This window comes from Gekko japonicus, unplaced genomic scaffold (genome assembly GCF_001447785.1).
Source record: "Gekko japonicus isolate JY-2015 unplaced genomic scaffold, Gekko_japonicus_V1.1 scaffold958, whole genome shotgun sequence".
Taxonomy (NCBI): Eukaryota; Metazoa; Chordata; class Lepidosauria; order Squamata; family Gekkonidae; genus Gekko; species Gekko japonicus.
This window is the reverse complement of record NW_015169806.1, coordinates 541,205-564,634: the sequence shown is the minus strand read 5'-3', so window position 1 is coordinate 564,634 and position 23,430 is coordinate 541,205. Positions and strand designations below refer to the sequence as shown.

The 23,430-nt window shown below is 43.0% G+C and overlaps 1 protein-coding gene across 1 annotated transcript in view; it reads right to left on the bottom strand.

The window, feature by feature from the left end:
- Window positions 1-23,430, bottom strand: part of ADAM12 (ADAM metallopeptidase domain 12) — a gene marked incomplete at its 3' end in the record, with an annotated part of 324,736 nt that overhangs the window by 133,012 nt on the left and 168,294 nt on the right. The window contains exon 5 of the mRNA XM_015417139.1: window positions 16,011-16,087. Within this exon, the coding sequence (XP_015272625.1) occupies window positions 16,011-16,087 (77 nt within the window). The remainder of the gene's footprint in view (window positions 1-16,010; window positions 16,088-23,430) is intronic.

Sequence of the window (23,430 nt, the reverse complement as noted above, 5' to 3'; positions counted from 1 at the left end):
AATTTTTAGCTGTCTCACAAACCACTTCAGTTTGTGAGGACGTAGAATGCACCCCTGGCATGCTAGAGACACCAAACTTTCAGGGTCTAAGTTATGCCCCGAAGTGCTTTTTGGGGAAATGACTGCCTGTCATTTCACCAGAAAGCACTTTCCTGGGGGCACCTTCTTTGGGGGGAGCATAATTTGGACCTTGTAAATCCAATCCTCACCAAACTTGCAGAGCATGTAGAGGAGAGTCAGCCAGAGATCCCCTGTGAGTTTGGTTTCTCTAGCTTGCACAGGACTGCCTGAACCTGCATCTGTCAAAATGACTGAGGTTCCAGAGTTTATAGAACAGATCCTATACAAGCTAGAGATATCAAAGATGCAGGGATGCCCTGGATGCTCCTCTACATGTCTTCCAACTTGTTGCTTTGAAGTTCTGTAAACATTTTGATTATGTGGAGAGTTTGTCATGAACAGTCTCCACTCACAAACTGGCATGAAACTCCATGAACAGCTTCAAAGTTCATGGAAAGTTCATGCTGGGTGACCTGCCACCTAGTTTCAGCACATATACAGTAAATGTGCATTGCTTGTGAGCTGGGCATACAGTCAGCCAGTTACATGGCAACATCCCACATTTTCAATGTGCTAGTTTGGTTCCCACACTTGTGGAGCTCTTCTTGCAATTCAAGTGGACATATGTTGACATAGAAAAATAAAATATGAAATCACTGAACGTGTCTAAGAACTGATTGAATCATGCACAAAAAGCAGGCAAAGCAAATTAGTTATAACACAGTAGTCCCAATTTGAGACAAAAGTTGGGTGAGGGTATTGTAAAAGTCTATGAAAGCATTCTTTTGGGTATACAGGGTTGGCTGACTACACAGACTGCTAACTGGGAGGAGGAAACTGGCATAGCTTGAGCCTATTGTTGCCACCTAGATTGGGCCTAAGGCAGTCTCAAAATCCCACCTTGGAGCAGCATGGGAGGGAGTGGATGCTTTCTCCACACTGGTGCCGCAGAACCCAAAGTCCAGTGGAGAATCTCTGCAGCCAGTTGAAGATGGCTCAGCACAAACAGAGAAGAACACAAGGTTCTTCTGCACTGGTGCTACTGCACTGGGCTCTAATTAACTGCAGAAAATGTCTGCAACCTAAAGTGGGAGCTGATGGTGGCACATGGTAAGAGGCACCCTCACACTTATGATGCTGCCAACTTCAAGGCTATTCTAAGATGGTTTCACGACAGGCCATCTTAGAGCTGAGCCTCCTCCCATAATGTGTTCCCACCACATGGGGCAGCAAAAAAAAATTAAATATCCATCTTCAACTTCTTTTGGATTTCGCTATTCTATACTTTGTTTTTAAGATTAATGCCACAAGGTGTTTACCAAACACAAGATGTTTACCAGCTATGGATGTCACATTAATGCAGTAAATCATACTTCACTTGTGATTAGTAACCTAGGGAAAAACATCCTGTGGCTTACAGAAAAGGGGAGAGCTGCTCAGAATGAATGTCATACATAGAAAAAAATCCTCAAGAACCTTAACATGTATTTACATCTTTTTGGTCCATGTCTATCATCCTAACTACACCCAGTTAGGTGTTATAAATAGCTATATACTGGATTGGGTTATGACATGCTGTGTCTTTTACAATCTTGCATAGCTTCTACATAGTCAATGGCTCAGGTCAACTAAATAGTACTCTTATTCTTTTCTTATTACATAAACCTACCAATGCTCATAGCTCAAAAGTCAATGCATATCTTATAGATACAATAAATATGGTGGAGGAAAGCCAGGATTAGATCTTTGCTTTGAAAAAGAAGGAAAGTGGACACCAGGAAACACAACAGCGGGCACCATGATGCCTATGGGAATCGCACTGGAGATTATTGCCCTAGGAGATCCTCAAATGACAAAGATCTATAACATTTTCCCCCTCCCAAATCAGCAAGAGAGAATAGACAATTGTACTGCAGCAACTACTAGCTTCCACAACAGTGACAAAGGCATATTACTATTATTACTATACAGCATTTCTTCTAAGAGTCCTCCACTGCACATCAGCTCTCTACTGCATACCTGTCTCTCCTTCTGCAAGACAGGGATAAGACTTAGTTCCTGCTATGAACTGTTGCAAAGCTTAACAGGATCCTTCAGAAATGAACAGTATTAATTCCAACTGCTTTTATAAAGTGGCCACATTCCAGCTTATGTAATTGCAGTCATATTGCCAAAAGCTTCAAACTGGATAAGACTAATTCCTGCCCCCAAACTGCTTTGTGCTTGTGGTACATACTATACAACAAAGACGAACAAAATAGGTGTGTGTGTGTGTGTGTGTTAAATCCCACCCCCCAGTAAAATAGTATTCTTTGCGCAAGTCACTGTGAATACTGGCTACATGTAACAAAGTTCCATATTTTCTGTAAGACATTTTGATGTAAATTCTTAGGGCTTTGCATCTAGAGAGCCTGGGACTCCTTATTTCCACTATGAAATGGGTTGGGAGGGGAATGATAAGATGAACCCCTAGCTCAGGGGTGTCAATCATATGGCCCGTAGGCCAGATCTGGCCCCCGCAAGGCTCTTATCCAGGCTGTAAGCAGCTGGTTCCCTCCTGCTTCCTGCATCGCTGGTTGCTTTTGCCCAGCTCTCTCTTCTCCAGCTTCCTGCTTCCAGGGGAGAGAAAGAAAGCCAAGCCTTATTTTTCTCAATTGGCTGAAAGCTCCCCTCTTCCCTTGAGTGAGAGGGAGAGAATCCCATGGCACCTTTAAGAAGACCAACAATGTTTTATTCCAGGTATTAGGAATAAGGCCCTTTGTGGAAATAAATACAATGAGCTCTAGAAAGAGGGTCTGGGAGAGTGCCCTGGCCTTGGGCACTCAGCGTCAATTTGCTGTGGCGACCTCAGCAGGGTATGACACCAAGTCCACCATTTTCTCCAGAGGAACTGATCTCTGCTACCTGAAGAACAGTTGTAATTTTGAGTGATCTCCATCCCTCACCTGGAGATTGGCAACAATGGTTCCCCATGAGGGAATGGCTGGTTTGGAGGGTGGAGTCTATGGCATTGTACCTGACTGAGGTCCCACCCCTCCTCAAACCCCACCCTTTCCAGGCTCCACCCCTCAAATCTCTAGGAGTTTTTCAACCTGGAGTTGGAAACCTATCTCCTTTCCAGCCAATCATCAACCTACCGTTATTTCCCACTCACTCTTCAGCTTTCCACCCCCCCTCACCTGCAGCAGTTGTAATTCTGAGTGATCTCCAGCCCCCCCTGGAGATTGGCAACAATGGTTCCCCATGAAGGAATGGCTGGTTTGGAGGGGGGAGTCTATGGCATTGTACCTGTCTGAGGTCCCACCTCTACTGAAAGCTCACCCTCTCCAGGCTCCATCTCTCAAATTTCCAGGAATTTCCCACCTGGAGTTGGCAACCCTATCTCCTTCTTAGCCAATCCTCAACCTACCGTTATTTCCCACTCACTCTTCAGCTTTCCACCCCCCCTCACCTGCAGCAGTTGTAATTCTGAGTGATCTTCAGCCCTCACCTGGAGATTGGCAACAATGGTTTCTCCCAACAGGCACAAAGGGTACTTTAAAACACATTTTACCTCAGAACAGCAGCAGCAAACTGTTTAGAATGTTAGAGGCAAAGGCCAATGAGGCCACATATGCAAACGACCTCTGTGCTCCGAGGCAAAGGTCAATCAGGCCACATATACAAATAACCTCTGTGTTCTGACTGGCTGGGGGGGGGAGAGAAACAGCAAACTGTTTAGAATGTTGGATGGGATGCGAGACTCAGGCAACGCAGCCAGTGGATAGGGACAGCTTCTGAGTGACAGATCACAGAGCCAAAGGCTGTGGGCACCGTGTGGAATGTTCCTGGAATGTTTTCTGGCTATGTTCCCTGGAATGTTTTCTCTTCAGGACATCTTCATAGAGCTATGAAGTGGAAAAGCAGACTAAAAAGTCTTTGTTTTTCAAACTCCTAAATAGCATTTATCACTCTGTTTAAAAATGTGTGAATCCAAGGAATACAAGAGCTAAAGAGAACATGCTTTCTTAGGATTAACAAGTGGTTTTGGGTATCAACTCTATCTCTTTGTTGGTGTTCATCACCAATCTCTTGACGGAGCACTACAGGAATGACAATAATGTGGATCAATGCAACGTCTCCCTAATGTTGCAGAAGACTCTATACTCCAACCCTCAAATCTCCTGGAATTTCCCAACCTGGAGTTGGCAACCCTATCTCCTTCCCAGTCAATCACCAACCTACCTTTATCTGCCCCTCTGACTTCAGCTTTCCATCTCCCCCCCACCTGCAGCCTCTATTGTGCTCTGAAGCCCTGACTGCTACGTCACACTAGCTGTCATAGCAGAGCCATCTCAGCAGAGTATAAGGACACAGAATCCACCATTTTCTCCAGGGGAACTGATCTCTGCTATGTGGAGTGCAGTTGTAATTCTGAGTGATCTCCAGCCCTCACCTGGAGATTGACAACAATGATTCCCCAGGAGGAAAAGTACAGTCTTTTTCTGCAGTGGGGACCAAAGCAACTTAAGTCATTCTCCTCTCCCCCTTTTGACTTCCACAACAACCCTGTAAGGTAGGTTAGGGTGAAAGTCTGTGACTGGTCCAAAATCACCCACTCAACTTCCACAGCAAGAACCTGGGTCTGGCATACCCTGCTCTGAAGCGCTAACTGCTATGCCACACTGGCTGTGGTATCGCCTGGTATCACAACTGAACTCCAGACAACAGATCACTCTCCCCCTGGAGAAAATAACTGCTTTGGAGGGTGGGCTCTGTGGCATTCTGTTCAGCTGAGGCTGCTCCCCTCCCTGAACTCTGGCTTCTGTAGACTCTACCATAAAATCTCCAAGAATTTCACAACTTGGAGCTGGCAACCCTAGTCAGGACTGGCCCCAACGATTTGTCTCCCAAAGGCCAAAATAGTCGTAGAAAGGGTCTCCCCCCCACCTTTTACTGACAGAACCAAGCTTGGTTGCCTAGCAACAGGAACTGAGGGGAAAGTAGGATTGCCAGCTCTGAGTTGGTAAATACCTGGAGATTGGGGGGGCGAATCCTGTGGAGGCCAGCGTTTGGGGAGGGGAAGGACTCAGCATTCTTCAACCTCTGGTACCTTTTCTGTCTTCCAAAACTGAGCATAAATCATTCTCGCTGTCACTATCAGGTACCAGAGTAAAGTTTTTTTAGTCGTATTGACTTCTTCCATTTTGAGTCCCAAAAGCAGAATTTCCGGTGCTTTTTTAAAAGAACATTTCAGTATTTTTTGCATTTCATTGTGGACTTTTGTCCAAAAGTCTACAGCTTTCTCACAAGTCCACCACATATGATAAAATGAGCCCTCATGCCTCTTACATTTCCAGCATTTGTTTGACATATTTTGATTCATATTTGCAATCTTCTTAGGTGTCATGTACCACCTATACATCATCTTATAACAATTTTCTTTAACATTAGTACATGTCGAGATCTTAATAGAGTTTTTCCACAAATATTCCCAAGTTTCCATATCTACTTCCTTATTCATATTAATAGCCCATTTTAACATTTGTTCTTTAACAGTTTCATCTTCAGTATACCATTTTAACAACACCTTATACATTTTAGAAATATTTTTTCCTCCTCCACTCTCCCATACCTTTTCAATTTCATTTTTTTCCTCTCTAAAACCATAGTTTTTTTTGTCAGATCTAAAAAGATCATAAATCTGCATATATTTCAACCACTCATATTCATATTCAATTTCATTCTGCTTTTTCATTACCCACTCTGTTCCCTCTTTTTTAATTAAATCTCTATATGGCAACCAGTCTCTACCTCGCTGTCTTGAGTAAGATATCAACACTTCTACTGGTACAATCCACAATGGTCTTAAGTCACTCTGGTACTTCTTATATCTTGTCCATACCATATACAAAGCTTTTCTCACCAAGTGAAGTTTAAAAAAACTGTCCATTTTTATCTTGTCATACCATAAATATGCATGCCAGCCAAATCTACAATCATGCCCTTCCAACCCCAACAATCTGTCATTTTCAAGCTTCACCCATTGATCCATCCATGTTAGACAAACCGCTTCATAATATAGTCTAAGATTTGGCATTTGTAGACCTCCTCTTTCTTTGGCATCACAAAGTATTTTCATTTTGATCCTTGGTTTCTTGCCTGCCCAAACAAATTTTGACAACTCTTGTTGCCACTTGGCCAACAAATCCGTTTTATGCAGAATTGGTATTGTTTGGAACAGGAACATCAAACGTGGTAGGACATTCATTTTTATAACTGATATTCTTCCCATCAGTGATAAGTTCATTTTATCCCATTTCTTAAAATCTTGAGTCAGCTTAGTCCATAATTTCTCATAATTATTCTTATATAGGTCTATATTTTTTGCCGTTAATTCAATTCCAAGGTATTTTGTTTTTTTAACTACTTCACATTGTACCAGTTCTTGTAGTTCCACTTGTTTTTGTTTGATCATGTTTTTACATATAAGTTTTGTTTTATTCTTATTTACGTAAAAGCCGGCCAATTCTCCAAACTCCTTTATTTTTTGAAAAAGCAATGTCAATTTTTCTGTTGGGTTCTCCACTATAAACATTACATCGTCTGCACATGCTCGATATTTGTATTGGTGTCCTTTATGTGTCAAGCCCTTTATTTCTTGATCGTACTGTATTTTTTGTAAAAGTATTTCCAATACCCAGATAAATAATAACGGTGATAACGGACAACCTTGCCTTGTTCCTTTCTGTACTTTGAAGTTATCTGTCAGTTCTTTATTCACATTTATTTTAGCTCTTTGTTCAGAATAGATAGCTTCAATACAATTTCTAAAATGTTGTCCCGCTTCAATCTTTTCCATCATCTGGTGCATAAAATTCCAATTAAGATTGTCAAAAGCTTTTTCTGCATCAACAAACAGAAAAGCTACTTCTTTTTCTGGGTGCTTTTCATAATATTCAATTGCGTCCATTACTATTCTTACATTGTCTCTAATCTGCCTTTTGGGTAAAAAGCCCGCTTGATCTTCAGAAATTACCGTTTGTAAATAGTTTTTCACCCTTTCTGCAATAATTTTTGCAAAGATTTTATAATCGTTGTTCAAAAGAGATATTGGCCTGTAGTTCTTTACATTTGTTGAATCTTGTCCTTCCTTTGGATATATATATATATATGTGTGTGTGTGTGTGTGTGTTTGTGTATATGTGTGTGTGTGTATAACCTTTGATGTACTTGTAAAATCCCAGGTGAGTTTCTGAGTATCCGTTCTTGCCCTGTTTCCCAGTTTCCAAGCACTGTTTTGTTTTTTAAACACTCTAACTATACTTTAACTTCTTTAAAGAACTGTACTGTTTTTTCTATGGGAGCTGCGGTGGCTCAAGTGGTTAAGACGCTGAACTGCAGGCTGTGGAAGGTCAGTAGTTCAGCGGTTCAAGACCCGGGTGCCGCAAGACAGGGTGAGCTCCTGTCTCTAGTTCCAGCTCCTGCCAACCTAGCAGTTCGAAAGCAAGAAATTGCAAGTAGATAAATAGGGACCACTTTGGTGGGAAGGTAACAGCATTCCGTGCGCCTTGGTGTTTAGTCATGCCGGCCACATGACCACGGAAACATCTTCGGACAGCGCTGGCTCTTCGGCTTTGAAACGGAGATGAGACGGATTCGACTGGCTTTCGAGCAAGGGAACCTTTACCTTTATCTTTTTACTGTTTTTTCTACAGTTACAAAAGGACAGAATATTCAAGGTGATAGCTAAGAACCTTGTACGATCCTTATCTCTTGTTGTTGCTTGTTTAATGCTTTTGATGTTCATTGTTGTTAATTATGATTCTAAAACGAATAAAAAAATTAAATAAAAAAAGAACCTTGTAGGGGAAATAACAACACAGTGGTGTTCTTATTTTAAATGTGTCCTGTTAAAATTAATGTATTTTATCCTAGCAAATACACAGTAGCACAACTGACAGGATGAAGATTTGTTAGAGAATGTTTGTATCACCCACTTTCAGAGAGTCCTAGGCAGGTTAATCCTTTGACATGGCAAGTCATATTTATCCAGCATAACTGCTTATGCTGGTATCCGCTCTCCAGAAGCTAAGGCTGAAGTTACAATGAGAGTGATAATACTAATACGATTATATGTTCTGCACTTGGAAGTCAAGGTGCTGTAATTGTGTTATCAGCAAGAGCTTTATGTACAGCTTTCCTGCACAGAAGATGGGGAGGGGAGCAGAGCAAAGCGAAGGGCTCCACAACAATTATATATGAGTGGCTTTTTCTAATAAGTCAGTAGATAAAATGTTTGTAGGAATGTTTTCATGTTTGCTCAACTTAGCCTATTTAGGTGTTTTTTTTAAAAAAACAACCTCTGAAGCAAACTAAGGCCCCAAAATTACGTTTTTTAACTTCTTTTCAGTTAGAGTATTCCGAAGGGTTAATTAGTGTAAAGCAGGAATTTCTGTACTGAAGATCTCCAAAGATATAAATCTGCATTCAGCCTAGGTTATGTGAAGGAGGCAGCTTTAGTTGCTGTAGTACAGGGGTGTCCAAACTTGCTTAACGTAAGAGCCACATAGAATAAACGTCAGATGTTTGAGAGCCGCATGACATGAACAAATATTACAGACATGTTTTTAATTGAAAAGTATGCTGATTTGCTTTTTATTAACATTAAATGAGACTGCCAAAAATAAAAACAAAAGGGGTAAAAATAGATACTGATACTGATATTTATTTGTAGGCGGGGGATGGGGGGGCTTTGAGAACACACTTCAAGCTAAAGTTGCTCTCTTTCTCTGCTCCCTCCTGCCTCAAGCCTACCCAGGAAGGGGAACACTGGCTGGGGAAGGGAAGACCGATCCGGGAGGCATGCCTCCCTTTCGCTTCCCCAGCTGCCCTGCCGGGAGCTATGTAATATGCGTGAAAGAGCTGCATGTGGCTCCTGAGTCACAGTTTGGCCACCCCTGCTGTAGTAGAATAAGCCCTGTTTATAGCTCCAAAAGAGTTACCCCTCTCTTTTGGTTCTTTTGTATTTATCAGCAGTTTTCAACAGTTGCTCTATTCTGTTAGATTATACAGAGATTAGGTTGAGTAAAGTGGCTCCAGTCCTGTTTGTCTGAACAGATACAAGGAGTTTCTATGAGAGACGGAATCAGCACTTTGGGATCTATGATGTGCCACATGACTCACTACTGTCACTTATATGCACACACACAGACACACACACTTCCTTGGTAGGGAGACTTGTTGAGCATGTGGTGAAATAGCAATGCCAGGGTTCTCTGTATATCTGCCTGTCAAGGTTCCCTCTAAGCTGTGGAGTCTTGTGAACAAATATTCTATTTTGTGAGCTACTGGCATTAAAGTTGTGAGTGAGTGGTTTGGCTGCTGCATAAATTAGTTTGCTCTGGAGCCATCCTTCCTGAGCTAAGACAAAAATCTGTGAGCTGGAGGCTAAAAAACTGTGAGCTAGCTCACACTAACTCAGCTTAAAGGGAGCACTGCCTGTGACCCTTTTCAACCTGATTTCAGGACTGGCTATGGCACAGAGATGGCCTTGGTTCTTGTGGGAGACCATCTCTGCATTGAAGTTCATAACTGTAAAGCTTCCTTATTGGTTAAATGTCAACCAACTCTGACATAGTTGATCCCACAATTTTGTTATGGTGCACAGAACATGAAGCTGTCTGTATGGCAACTCTGGTTGTCACCCTTTAAGGAATTGATACAGACACAATCTGACCTTTAGCCACTTAAAATTGTTTTTGCAATAGTGAGATGATGAAAGGGAAACATTTGGAAAGACTGAGGTTGGGAAATAGGTAGGAAGGGTCAGAGAGAAAAGACGAGAGGATGTGTGAACAGTTATGAAAGAATGTCCCATCCTCAGAAAATGGAAAGTGCCATGTGGCCCTGTCAAAATTCTAGTTATGATAAAGTTACATATTAGATACAAAGAGGATTTATAGGCCCCAGTCACACCAGGGGGGAAAGGCACAGCTGAAGTGCGACTTTTTAGAGCTGCAACAAAAGAGAAGTGCAGCTGCGGGATCAGACAGATCCCCCAAGACACCACACAGTTGCTCCCCGGCATGATCAGATGCCGGGGGGAAACCACGGACAGGAGAGGAGGTGAGCCTGTTGCGCATGCGCGTGCATGCGCAGTTTAACAGAGCCTCGGATGCTGCGGGGAGACGGGCGTGTTGGTGATCAGACGCCCGCCCGTGATGCGCGTCAACTAGTAGGTAGTACTGTTTTGGTGCTACCTTTTTGATGTGCGGTTTCGCCCGGAAAAGACGGATCGGGGACGGGTGCGCTCCACTTCCCAGATGTTGCAGTATGATCACGCCCACTTGATGCACCCCCGATCCATCCCTCTCCCGTGGCAAATCCTCCCGTGTGACCGGGGCCATAGATTATCTAATGAAGCCCATCACTGTATTCCTTTTTTCACTACAAGGGTACTCCTTTTTCTCTGTTCTATAATTTGTAGGGTGTGTGTGTGTGTGTATTCCGTAAGCTGCCCTGAGGCTGCCTGGGTAGGGAGGGCGGAATACAAATTAAACAAATAAATAAATAAATAAATAAATAAGAAGTATATCAAATGTATCTCACAATGGAAAGGATACTGATACAAACCTCAAATAAAGACTCTTACTCTGCCTCTCTTGATTATTATAATTTTTGTTACTCTGTTTTAAATTTTATTGCTCAAAACAAAGACCTTTTTGATCAGAATTGTGTTACAGCTGTTTTACCATGTTAATTTATTGATACTTGACTATTTACTATATGTTTATGACAGTTTATTGTCACTGTATCAGATGTTAAATTTTCAATAAAAACCTTTTTAAAAATTATCATGCCAAGGACTAGGCAAGGCTTCTATTTAGGTAGATAGCTGAACAATCCGAAGGACTATTAAACTAAAGAAAGATTTATTTGGGAAAGCAGTAGCCACTGCAAACATTTCAGAAGAAATATCTACCTAGTGAATTCTACTATTAATTGCTGAAGTTTTATACCACCATTCCAGGAAGAATTTCACCTACTTGCTTTCTACATTGCAGGCTGCTGTTCAAGGCACTCAAGTAGAACCAGTAAAGAAAATGTGGTATTTAGCAAAGGTCTACCTTTCTTGACAGGGTTTTTTTTAAAAAAATTTAATTTGTACTCCATAATGCCAAGTCCCCAAGGTGGCTTGTCTCTAGTTTGACACTTCCTGGACCAAATAGAATCCCACTCTTAATCAAGGAGAAGAATTCCTCTGAAAGCTTAATCATACACCATGTAGATTTGTGAATCCAATGCAGGTGCACAAAACACTCTGAAGGCAATTTTTATATTTTTTAGACTACCTTGAGGGTTACTTTATCTATATATCTAATTCTCAAGTCACCCCCTGGTGTGCGGATACTTAAATCCGCACATCAGGGGCACCTGGGGGGGAGAGATTTTTGGGCACACGTGGGTGTGCACAAAAATCTGAAACCCCGGGAAAAATATCGGGGGGATGTTTAAATCCCCCCGAAACTGACAGAGCGTCCCCTGCGCATGTGCAGGGAATGCTCTGTGAACGCTGCTGCCGCCACTTCGAGCAGCAAGGCGAGCGGTGAGCCGGGAGGGGGGGGCCTCGCTTTGGAGCCGGGGGGAGGGAGAGAGAGCCGCTGGGGGGGAAGGCCAGAGGGGGGGAATGCCAGAGGGGGGAGATCGAGCGGGGGGGTGGAGGATACGGGGGAGGAACCAGCAGGATGGGGGGGACTTACCTCCTCCTGCTGCTTCCTCCTCCGCTTCCTGAGTTTGGAGCTCAGTTTGGAGCTCTGCCTCCCCCCCCCCGCGAGTATCGCGGGTCCACCCCTTGTTCTATTTAATCTTAAAAATGTATTTTTTTCTAATCCATTCCTGTTATCTCTCTTTTTTTCTCTGTACCGTAAAGTGTACTTTCTCATCTCTCAATGCACCACTACTCATCTCTTTGAACTTTACTGTTAAGCTTTTTTCTTTTCTCTTGTACCTCATGGCATTTTTATACTACTATAGGTCAGCTCCCACCACTCATCTTTCAGTTGCTCCTTCTTTTCTGAAGCTCATCTTGCAGGCACAAAACAAGAAATTAACAGCTCATTTCCTTTTAAAAAAACTAATCAGCAAACTCACATGGCTGCTTTAAACATCAGGGAAGCAGAGCTGGCAGAAGAACCATATCCATCTTCCCCCCACAAATAGAGCTAACTATATCTTTGAGAGCAGGGAAGAGGCTGATTTTCATCAAGGAAATGGCATGGAAGGAAAGGGTTAGACGCTCCTTCACTCACAGCCACTTTCTCAGTCTCTACCGAAGGCACTTGGTTAATTAGCTTATTAAATATAAGTGGGGAATCCTAATCACAAATCTTCTACATCATGTCTCTTTCAAGCCTGCTACTCCTCTGTTTTCTCTCTCTACTTCAGAATCTTCTCTCTCTTCCTTCTGCACTACCACAAGCATCTCTGAACCTCCCTCCCTCCCTTACTTTTTCTTTGTCTCTTTCTCTATCCACACTACAATGTTTTTTTGTCCCAGTCCCAAACTCATCAGCTTGCCAGACACGACTGTCATCTTCACAGGGGTGTGGGATGCTGCTGTTGTCCCCACTGTCCTGGAGGGTGCAGCCTAGGCCATAGGGGCATGTTGGTGGAGGAAGTAACACCAACGAGCGGGGGGGGGGATGTAACAAATAAGGATAGGGTTGCCAGTCTTCAGGTGGAGTCTGGAGAGATCTTGGAATTATAACTGATCACCAAACTTCAAAGGATGGATTCGATGGCATTATACCCTATTGAGGTCCTTCCCCTCCCCAAACCAAATCCTGCCCAGGGTCTACCCCCAAATCTCCAGGAATTTCCCATCCTGGAGCTGACGACCTTAGGCAAGGGGGAAGCTACAACACAATCCCCCAAGAGGGAGGACTGAAGGAAAACCAGGCAAAGCCATATCCAGCCCAATTTAACTTGAGGGAGTGGCCCAGCACAGGTGAGGCCCACTGGCTGAAGGTGAAGCTAGGGCCACCCACAGGCTGAGCATAGGCTAATAGGAAGGTGGACAAAAGGGAGGCCAAAAGACCAGGCCGAGGAAGAATAGACAGAGTGTTTCAGGCTGTGCAGGAGATGTCTGTAGGTGAAGGAACCAGGGGCTGGCAATTCCCCTTCCCTCTCAGTTCTGAAGTCTTGGAGAAGCCCTTGTGGGGAGCAATAGAAGGTCCTCCCCCAGGACCAGTAGGATAGGGGGCAATCCCTCCTTCCCTGTAGACTAAGGCAGTGGGGGGAAGCTCTTTACACAGACAGTCTCAGTTTTTTCTGCCAAGTTTCTTGTTTTTGCAGTTTCTGTCCCCCTATTCTCTTACTTCTATTCCTCTTCATTGAGTTCAGCAACAACAACAACAACAACATATAAGGCTTCCACTTCCTCCCACATTCACACACTGAAGGGGTTCCAAATAAAGGTTTGCTTTCTAGTATAGAAAAACTGGTCCCAACTCCACCATGTGCCCCCAAATCTAAGGGGAAAGTGAACAAAGCTTATGTAATGATACTGGCATTCTTTCATTCTAACCCACACTTCTGATGGGTTTTTTCCTGTCCTCGGGGTAGGAGCCCCATTATGTTATCTAGTGGTGCAGTCAACCTGATACCACCTGGGTTAAGAAAGAAGTGCCATTCACAAAACACAAGCCCATGTTGCGGCTGCTTAAATATGTAGCAACATTTTTATGGCTTCTGCCATCCAGTAGTCAGTACGCAGTAAGCAGAAGCTTTGAGAGTGAGTTCAGTAATGTCATTCTTACAGAAAACTTTCATATTTTCTCTTATGATGAGCTACATGGCTGAAACTGAGTTCAGTAATGTCATTCTTACAGAAAATATTTTCTCTTATGATAAGCTACATGGCTGAAATCCTTCCACAAAAACTGGAAAGAGAGGCACAGTAGGACTAAAACATCTTAGCAAAATTGTTTTTCAGGAATATTACTCATATCTCATGTGTAATTTTTTTTTCAAACTCCCATACATGGGGAAATGAAGGTATGCTGCTGATGAGGCCTGTATAACTCTTTTAGACAGTTCACTGTTTCATTGTACCTTGAGGAAGAGGTTGCATGGTTCATGACATCTATTTTTTGCAGGAGAAAAGCTTTGCAATCATATGCTCTTAGTTCAGGTTCAGGTTATACCCTGATCATGACTGCAGGTCTTTTACTATATATCGCTATCAAACTGTGAAATGAGTTTAGAGGTCTAAAGCAACACACACTGTTATCTGAAAGGCACCATCACATATGGACTCTCACTATGGTCAGTCTCACTTGCCAAGACAAGGATTTGAAGCAGACTGGAGACAGAATTAAATATTGTTCCTTTATGGCAAGGCTCAAGCACCTTGCCCGGGTAATCTAGGAAAACTCATGCTATCTGTCACAGAGCATGCTGAATATATTAGGCTGGGACCCCAATTTTGTTATCATGTTGCATGACAACATCACAAGGTTGCCACAGATTCTCAGAAAACAGCTGAAAAACATTAAAACTCGGTGAAAACACTGCTTTATATATATAAAAGAAGCATGCATTGTGGATGTATAGAAAATTACAGGAAGATAATCTGGAGTGACTTTGTGAGGACACTGCAACCTTCACATCTGTCTGTGGTATAAATGCATGTCCATGGCACAGATGTCCTGTCTTGCTTTGTTGTGCTTTTTACAAATGACTGAAAAATTACTAAATGTACCTAATTCAGTTCAGTTCCTTAACCAACCAAGTTTCCCTCTGTTAACAAACAGCTTAATGTGTAGAGTCACATTGTTCACTGTGGAAATATTTGCACTTCCACAGTGCCATCATAGTACCTGCCTCAATTATCAGGAGTTGTACTCGGCCTAATGACACTTGCCTTTGCTTCTGCTCCAGGTCTGGCTTTTAAAAATACTATACCCAAAAAGCCACTTTCACAGGAAGATCAAAACAGGAAGTTATCAAGATACAGCCACCATGGAGTGCCTTTCTGTGATACCATTTGGCAGGAAGGCATGTCTTTTGATTCAACTACTTCATCTTCTTTCTTCTCGCCTCTCTTTCTGGGGTTGTTTTTTCTTTTTTTCCCTCCCCCAAATACAGATAATAGTACTCATGTTGTATGTTTCCAATATTTGGTAAACAAAAGGATACTACAGAAGTAATGGTTTCATTTTTAGCTAATATTGTTAATGGATCAAAGAGTTTGACATGGCAGACACAACATGAGGGTTCCTGAAGAGGTCAGAGCAGGTACTAAAAGCTAATAAATATCTTTACCCTTCATTGGAATCTTTTCCCCTTCATTGGAATCTCATGTTTTAGATCTCACTGTTGGCGATTATATAATCAGTGACCATCTTCCACTTATTTTAACTCTCAATGTCAGCCCTTTTACTAGAACCCAACTTTATTTCCAACACCAACCTGACAAGCTCTATCTGTTGCCTAGAATCTTATGGAATGATAGCTCTATGCAAAAAAAACAACAATTACTCAAATCAAACCTACTTCTAAAGTACAGATACTCTTTAATTGATGCAAATGAACATTCATCAATGATCATAGCCTGTAATGCTTTAACATCTCACATATCTACCTCACTGGGCAAAGAACTTGAGAGTGGAATAAATATCACATGAGATGTGTGGTCATCTGTCCACATGGGCTCCTCAGGCCAACTACAGGACAGGACAGATAAAACAAAGCAAGCACAGAGAAGCCTTGAGATGCCCAAATGAAACTGTTTTTAAAGTTTTTGATTTATAGGAGACTCTTCTTATTTTGAGGTGTGGCTACCTAGCTAAGAGTAGCCAACTCAGCACTGCTGCCTTTAATAGCTGATCAAGCAAGAGTCTCATGACCAGAGCATTTTATAAATGAGCTACAGTCACACCATCATTATTTCTAATGGTCCTACTTACCTGAGTCCAGAACATGTACTCAGACTGACTGCAGACTCAGCATAACCTTGCACGTGACCATGGTAGTAGCAGTGATCCTAATTAAACAGAGAACAGTGGGGAAATTCAGTACCTTTGCATTTTCTGTATTTTTAAAATTTTATTTATTTCATTTATACCCCGCCCTCCCCGCAAGCGGGCTACTCATTTCCAGCTTTCATTTGTAGCCCCTTTCATTGCAGAGTGATAAGAGGAAATACGCATGCCTTTAAAAATGAAAGCTGGTAACTAACAGATCATGGCAACGGATTATTATAATGTTGCTACTGTGCTATAGGGTTGCCAGCTCTGGGTTGGGAAATACCTAGAGATTTTGGAGGTGGAGCCTGAGGAGGGTAGGGTTAGGGGAGGAGCTTCAATGAGGTATAATGTCATAGAGCCCACCTTCCAAAGCCACCGTCTTCTCAAGGTGAACTGGTCTCTGTCACCAGGAGACCAGTTGTAATCCCAGCCACCACCAAGGTTGGCAACTCTATAGCAGGATAATAATTCCTGATTATTATTTTTTTTTAAAAAACAAAGCCTTCCAGGGGGAGGGGGATAATTAGTGGCCATGGGAGGCTGAGCCAGAGAAAACAGCTGTGTGAGTGTACTGTTGCCACTGTGAAATCCTCTGCATTCTCAGCAGAGCCACACAGAAAACTGTCTCCATGTGGACGTAGCTTATGTTTACTGGAAAACTATTATGAGGGCATGGTGTAAAATTAAGCAGCAGAGCTAATTACATTGCCATTTACCTTTAGGCTTTCAATACAGATACATCTTTATTAATGTGAAGCAGATTTACAATATGTATCTAAGCATATCGTGCAAGGTAATCCCCTGTTTTCCTGGCTTCAGAACCGCATGAACCATGTGAAAAGGGTTGGTGAATGAGAAAGCATTTTATTAAATTATGTTGACTTGGGAGCAGCATGTTATTAGGAACAGGAATAAAAGGGAGTTCTATTTTCAGAAGCAACAGGCTTGTTTCATTTTGTGGCTTGGTTATTATATTTCTTTAATAAATCCAGCTGCTTACAAAAGGCAACCACAACAGAAGATACATACTCAGTAAAGATGCACATTTGTCTGGAACCAAGGTTAATGCTATTGTTGACTAAGGTAACAGCATATTCCCAATTATGGACCTGGCTAGAACATAATGATTATATCATGTTCAGCATTTCTTTCTTTCTTTCTTTAAATAGCTCCTCTGAATGCCATGTGGAAGCCCAAAGCCCCATTGTAAAAGGTTGCTATTTTATTAGAGCAAAGGAAAGTTATCACTCATATTTCAGCCTGGCAGTCATCCCACTCTGCCTCTTATTACTTTGGTTCATTCATATCTAAGCTGCATTAATTAACCTTTCCAGTATCAGGGCATGGTTTTCAATTACATAGCCTCAGACAGCAGACTTCCAAAGACCACTTTGATTTTGTTAGAGAAAGCAATAACGATGAAAAGACCACCAGGGTTGAGTTTTAATAGTTCAGGAGTATGATTTCTTGGCAAATTGGATTACACAGTAAAGAAAATATTAGTTGTGCACAAGAGTATCTCTCCTTTCCTTTTACTTTTTAGGTGGAGATCTAACTGAGCACAAAATGAAAGATCTATAATCTACTTGCAGTTCATGGCTGGATAAAAACGAATGTTACATTTCTCAGGTTGTTTCTGAATCATCTTTTTAATCTTCACCAATACAAGAAGGATACAAAATGTAAACAGTCTTCTAAACTCTGGCAGAGAAAGTCCTGAACAATAAGTTATGTTATCTTGTGTTAAGTATTAATACATGTACAAAGCACTGCATGCACACACACACACACACACACACACACACACTTATAACTGGAAGCAGAACATTTTGAAATATAATCTGGATCAAGTACAAACAACACAGTTTTTCACTCTTGCTCATCACCCCCTTACAGGAGAAGACGGGAAATGAAGAGATCTTTTGGAGTCAAGGGAGGAGACAGGAGAGACTGAGGGGAAGCTGAATGGTGCCAGATTCCCCAGTAAGACCTGGCACTCAGGCTGTCATTGGTTTTCTCAAAGCAAGAGAGCATCAGTGACAGCTGGAAAATTCAAAAATAATATTAATAGTTTCAGCAACTGCTATCACTTTTAACCTCAGCCAAGATTACTCTCTGGCACCTATGTTCAAACACCAGCACAGGCAAGAGGATTATAAAGAAGGGTGAAAATAACCCTCAGGAAAACATGTTCATCACTCAGGTTTGTTTGTTTTTTAATTTGCTAATGCACTCCCCAAATTTGTTCAAAAGCAGCTATTTTTGTGCTTTTTCATGGATGAACAGGTCTTGGATGGCTCTTTGGATCAATCATATTTCCTATAGCTATTGTATTGTACCATTTGGCTGATTGTATAGATTTTGTACCATCTGTCTGATGTATATTTGTGTTTTTTGGGGGGCTACTGTTTTTGTTGCTGCTGCTCTTATGGCCAATGGCTAAACCAGTACAATCTATCTGAATATTAGTACACTGTGCATTTTATTTCTACTGCTATCTAGATACCATTTTTATAAATCAAAGCTGGCAAGTTCCTTTTGCAGAAGTAAGCAAATAAGCCCACAACAATGATGACATGAAGATAACGCCAGCCAGTTATGATGAAGCATGGGATTAGTCAGTGAAGCAACTACTGAAATTTCTACAGAGTGCTTGGCCCACAGCTCTAAGATTCATTTACAGCTCTCTGAGGTTCTAGGTCATGATCACAGTCCAACCCATGGTCTCTTTATGCGTTCTGGGTGCAATAAAGGTCTAAAAACATCTGCTCAGAATCCTGTTATGTCAACGATATTCACTCAGTGGCTGGGAAGCCACCTTTTACTCTTTTGAGTACCACTGTCAAGACCCCAGCTGTCAAGGAGTCCAAGGCTGAACCCCTTGAGTTCCCAGGGCTGATGTACACAAGTGACCAAACTTTTTAAAAACTTATATAAAGTTTTATTTAATATATTTCAGAACAAATATTTACTCTACAAGCAACACAAAACTCTGAAATCAAGTTCTTCCTTCAGAGAGCCAGCTTGGTGTAGTGGTTAAGAGTGGTGGACTCTATTCTGGAGAATCAGGTTTGATTCCCCACTCCTCCACATGAAGCCAGCTGGGTGACCTTGGGTCAGTCACAGTCCTCTCAGAACTCTCTCAGCCCCACCTGCCTCACTGGTGAGAGGAAGGGAGAGGAAGGGAAGGCGATTGTAAGCTGCTCCAAGACTACTTCAGGTAGTGAAGAGCAGGATATAAAACCAACTCTTCTTCCATTCTTCTTCCCCCAATGGGGCTGTCAGCTGCCTCCCGTGCCCCAGCCCAGGAAACTGTCAGTAACTCTTCTGTAAAATCCATCTCCAGCTTTTTCCCCTCTTCACTCAGTAAGGCTATGCTACCACTGGCTCCTCTGCAAGGGCTGCCTTTGTCATTCCTTTCGCCTGGCTGCAAATCATCACCTTTTGCTGAACTGATGGCTTCGTCTCTTGCAAAATGGCATGTTAATACAGCAGGTCTCCCCCAATCAGGAATTCACTGTCCCCATTTGACTGAATCAATACTGTGAGTATTTCCTCCTGTCTCTGAAGCACACCTACACAAGGGCCATAGGTCAATTGAAAATCTGAGAGTCACAGGTGTGAATGGAAACTTTTTCCAGCCCATTCTATAGGCTCCTTCAGCATACTTCTGGGGATCAACCTGGAGTCACTGCCTGTACTGCCTGTATCAGTAAACCCCCAAAACACTCTGTCACCACGAACAATGACAACATCATTACGTAGTTGAGCAAGCCATTTGTTCTGAGATGGGAGGGCCACCAGCTTGTAAGGTGACACTTTAGTCATCCAGCCCCCAGACACCTCACCCTCCAAGGACACTTCAGCTCTCTCTTTCTCGCTCTCTTGCCTCTAGCTCTGCCTTCCGATGCTAGATCTGCTCTGCCTGGAGCCATTGCACTTTAAACTGTCTAGTTTTTCTTCATTACGGCAACCAGAGGTATCTCAGCATCCTGGGCCTCTTCTTCCCGACTCCCAGCTCTCCCGAATTTCCTCTGTCATGTACCTCACTTGGGGAGGGCTGCCTCTCTTCTCCTTTGGTACCAATTTTGGACAGTCACACCTGAAGTGTCCCTTCTCATGGCAGTGATAACATTCCATCTTGGGTGTGGAGGTTGCCTCTGGTTTGTTGTTTCAGGAGTATACAGAACTCTTCTTGCCAGAGCAACTGAGAAAGCTTGCTCGACTGCTCACTTCCAAACCTCTGGGTCACAGTCCTTCCTTTCTCTCTGCAGCCAGCTTCCATTACTTCAGCCCTTTCTGGTCATCCCCGGGATTGAGCTGCAAGCCAGTCAGCAAATTATGCCATATTGCCTAAGGAGGCACAGTTACGAGCTTGAATCATGGCAGCAATGTCATACAGCAAGACCTGAAAAAACTGTTCCCAAATCAAAGTATCTTGCAGCCGAGAATGTGTGTCAGCCTGAGCAGCTTCCACCCATGAGTTGAGAAACCTTGTTAGACATAACATACATGCAACATAGGTCTCCTTGAGCTTAGGGCTTGCCTTTCGGAAACACAGTTTCAGCTGGTCCTCTGACAAGCCAAAACGCGGTCTAACAAGCCTTTTGAACTGCTGATAGTCCCTAGCACTGGCAGGCAATTCCCCCATCAGGTCACTCAGTTCCCCACAGCCATGGGCATGAAGGATCCCCAGATATTCCTGAGGTGGCACCCCAAAGATGAAATATGCAGATTCAAAGGACGAGAAATATAATATGGGATCCATTCCATCCTGAAACACAGAGAACTTCTTCTCCCAATCCCAGCCACAGTCAAGAAGCAGTAAATTCATCTGTTGTGTTTGTACATCCATAAAAACCCTGACTAGGCCTTGTGGGTCTCCTTGCTGATTTCCTCCTGCTGCACCACCGCCTCTTGTACTGGTCTGCTGCACAAAGTTCTCGCCTCTCTCAGACTCCTGGCTGCAGTTCCTCAACAGAACCCCAGGCTGCTTGCTTACATGGGCATGAAGGATCCCCAGATATTCCTGAGGTGGCACCCCAAAGATGAAATATGCAGATTCAAAGGACGAGAAATATAATATGGGATCCATTCCATCCTGAAACACAGAGAACTTCTTCTCCCAATCCCAGCCACAGTCAAGAAGCAGTAAATTCATCTGTTGTGTTTGTAAATCCATAAAAACCCTGCTCTCTACGGCCTGGATGCTGGCCTCTGGATGTCTGGAGGCTGAAGAATTTCAACCATCCTCAAAGACCAATAAATCTTCCAAGCATACCTCTAGCTCTTCACCTTCTTCCTCCTCATGTAACAAAGGTTTGCAGGCTAGAGTCTTTCCTCTCAGGCACTTCCATGCTTCTTGGTGCCCACCTGTATGTCTGATTCTTGACCCAGGGTAAACTCTATCTCTGCCATACTGTTCGAGGCACCCAGTAACTGTGCTGCTGCCATCTGGCCTGACTTATCCATCCTGATCCACTAAAATAATAAACACTGCAGACCCAGAGAGTGTGTGGCCTTTCAATTTACCTGTGCACAAAGGCCCTGATTCCCTCAAGCTGCCACCATGTCAAGGAGTCCAATGCTGAACCCTGTGGGTATCCAGGGCTGATGTACACAAGTAACCAAACCTTTAAAAAATTATATAAAGTTTTATTTAATAACTTTGAGATATCTTTCAGAACAAATATTTAATCCACAGGCAACACAACTCTCTGAAATCAAGCAGCAAGAAAACAAGAAAACTAGCTTAACTATCTAACATGTTTTAAAGACCTGTGTTAGATGGAACAAACCTTAAATTCATGAGTCAAAGGCCACAGCTTGTGTGTTCTCTACACTGCTGTCTATTGCAATATGAACATCTCATAGTCCAGGCCTTTAGTCCATCAGAATCCAAGTTAGCCCCTTCTCCAGGCTCTTAGCTCAATTATAATTTTTTGGCCAAGCAGCATCAGATGATAAGGATACCCAATCAGGACACTTTCTTGCTGGCACCCTCTAGAAAATTACCTCATCACTCCTGATTCCCCGTTCCCATCCTGTGGGCTGTAGGTTCTCATGAAAAGCTAATTACCACACTTCCAGTTCTGGCCTTAAAGATGATAAGCACTATATAGGCAGAGAGAACCAATTAGCAACACCTGCAAGATGAAAACTACAGGGTTTTCTTTCAGATCCAGAGACTGTGGCTCCTGAGGCCATGCCCTAAAAGCCTGCTGTCAATACCTTGCCACTGAAAGCCCTGGAACCCCCAAGCTCATGAGGCCATATGCCAAGAGCCTGTAGTTGAGACCTTGCCACTGTGAGACCCAGCTGATGTTCCTGAAGCAGTTCTCCTGCACCTGGGTGGGAGGCAGCAGAGACAGAAGACCCATACAGAAGAAGCCAAATGGAGACACAGTGCCAAGCCTCTACCAAATGCATCAGCTCTTAGGCCAGACCATGGTTCCAGTAGACATAATCCTTTTTCAGGATCATGGCCCCAATTTAGCCTTGACAAGATGAATACCAGGTTCTGCCCCTAGAGGACATTGAAGAATGGGAACTATGGAGTAGGAATAAGTGCAAGTAGCACAATGAGCTTGAAGGAATATTGTATAAAGGCCCCGGTCACACGGGCCAGATATCGCGGGGGGGAGGCGTGGCTAATTGCCCCGGCGCAGTTTGATCCGCGATTAAGCGATCAGATGCGCCAGTGGCACACCACAGGGCCTTCCCTTGGTGCCGGCGGGTAAATGAGGGACCGGAGGGGAATGCCGCACGCTGGCGCAATCACACCACGGGTGTCTGGAGGCAGCCCGTGGCAAACGTTGACTAGTACCTTGGAGGTATTAGTTTTTTAAAGCACATCTTAGGCGGAAGCCACAGGTTAGCCACGGGAGCACTACACTTCCCAGATGTTGCGGTGTGATTGCGCCCGGAAAATCTGCCTATCATCCGTCTCTTTAGAGCGGCTAATGCTCCGTGTGAACGGGGCCAAAGTACAGCATATCATATTATCCTCTTAGAGAGTTCTGCTTCCTCTTCTTCAGATTTGGATTAGTATGGAGACAATCTTGCAAACTCTAAATGATCTCTTAGTGAACAACCTTTGAATGACATTTTGTTTTTCACAGAGGCAGAAATGTCCCCAAACAACCAATCTCTTTCCTTGACCATTTGCAACAATCTATGAGTATTTTATAAAACATGGTGACAATTTTTATTTATGTGGAAGAAAATATGCTATATACCAGGCATGTGGCCCATGAGATCTCTCAGGGGAGTGGAAATCTTATTCTACCCAACAATTCCTGCTTCTTTCTGATCTTCTTTTCTATATTATCTTTATCCACGCACTCTCCCAGGTTTCTCT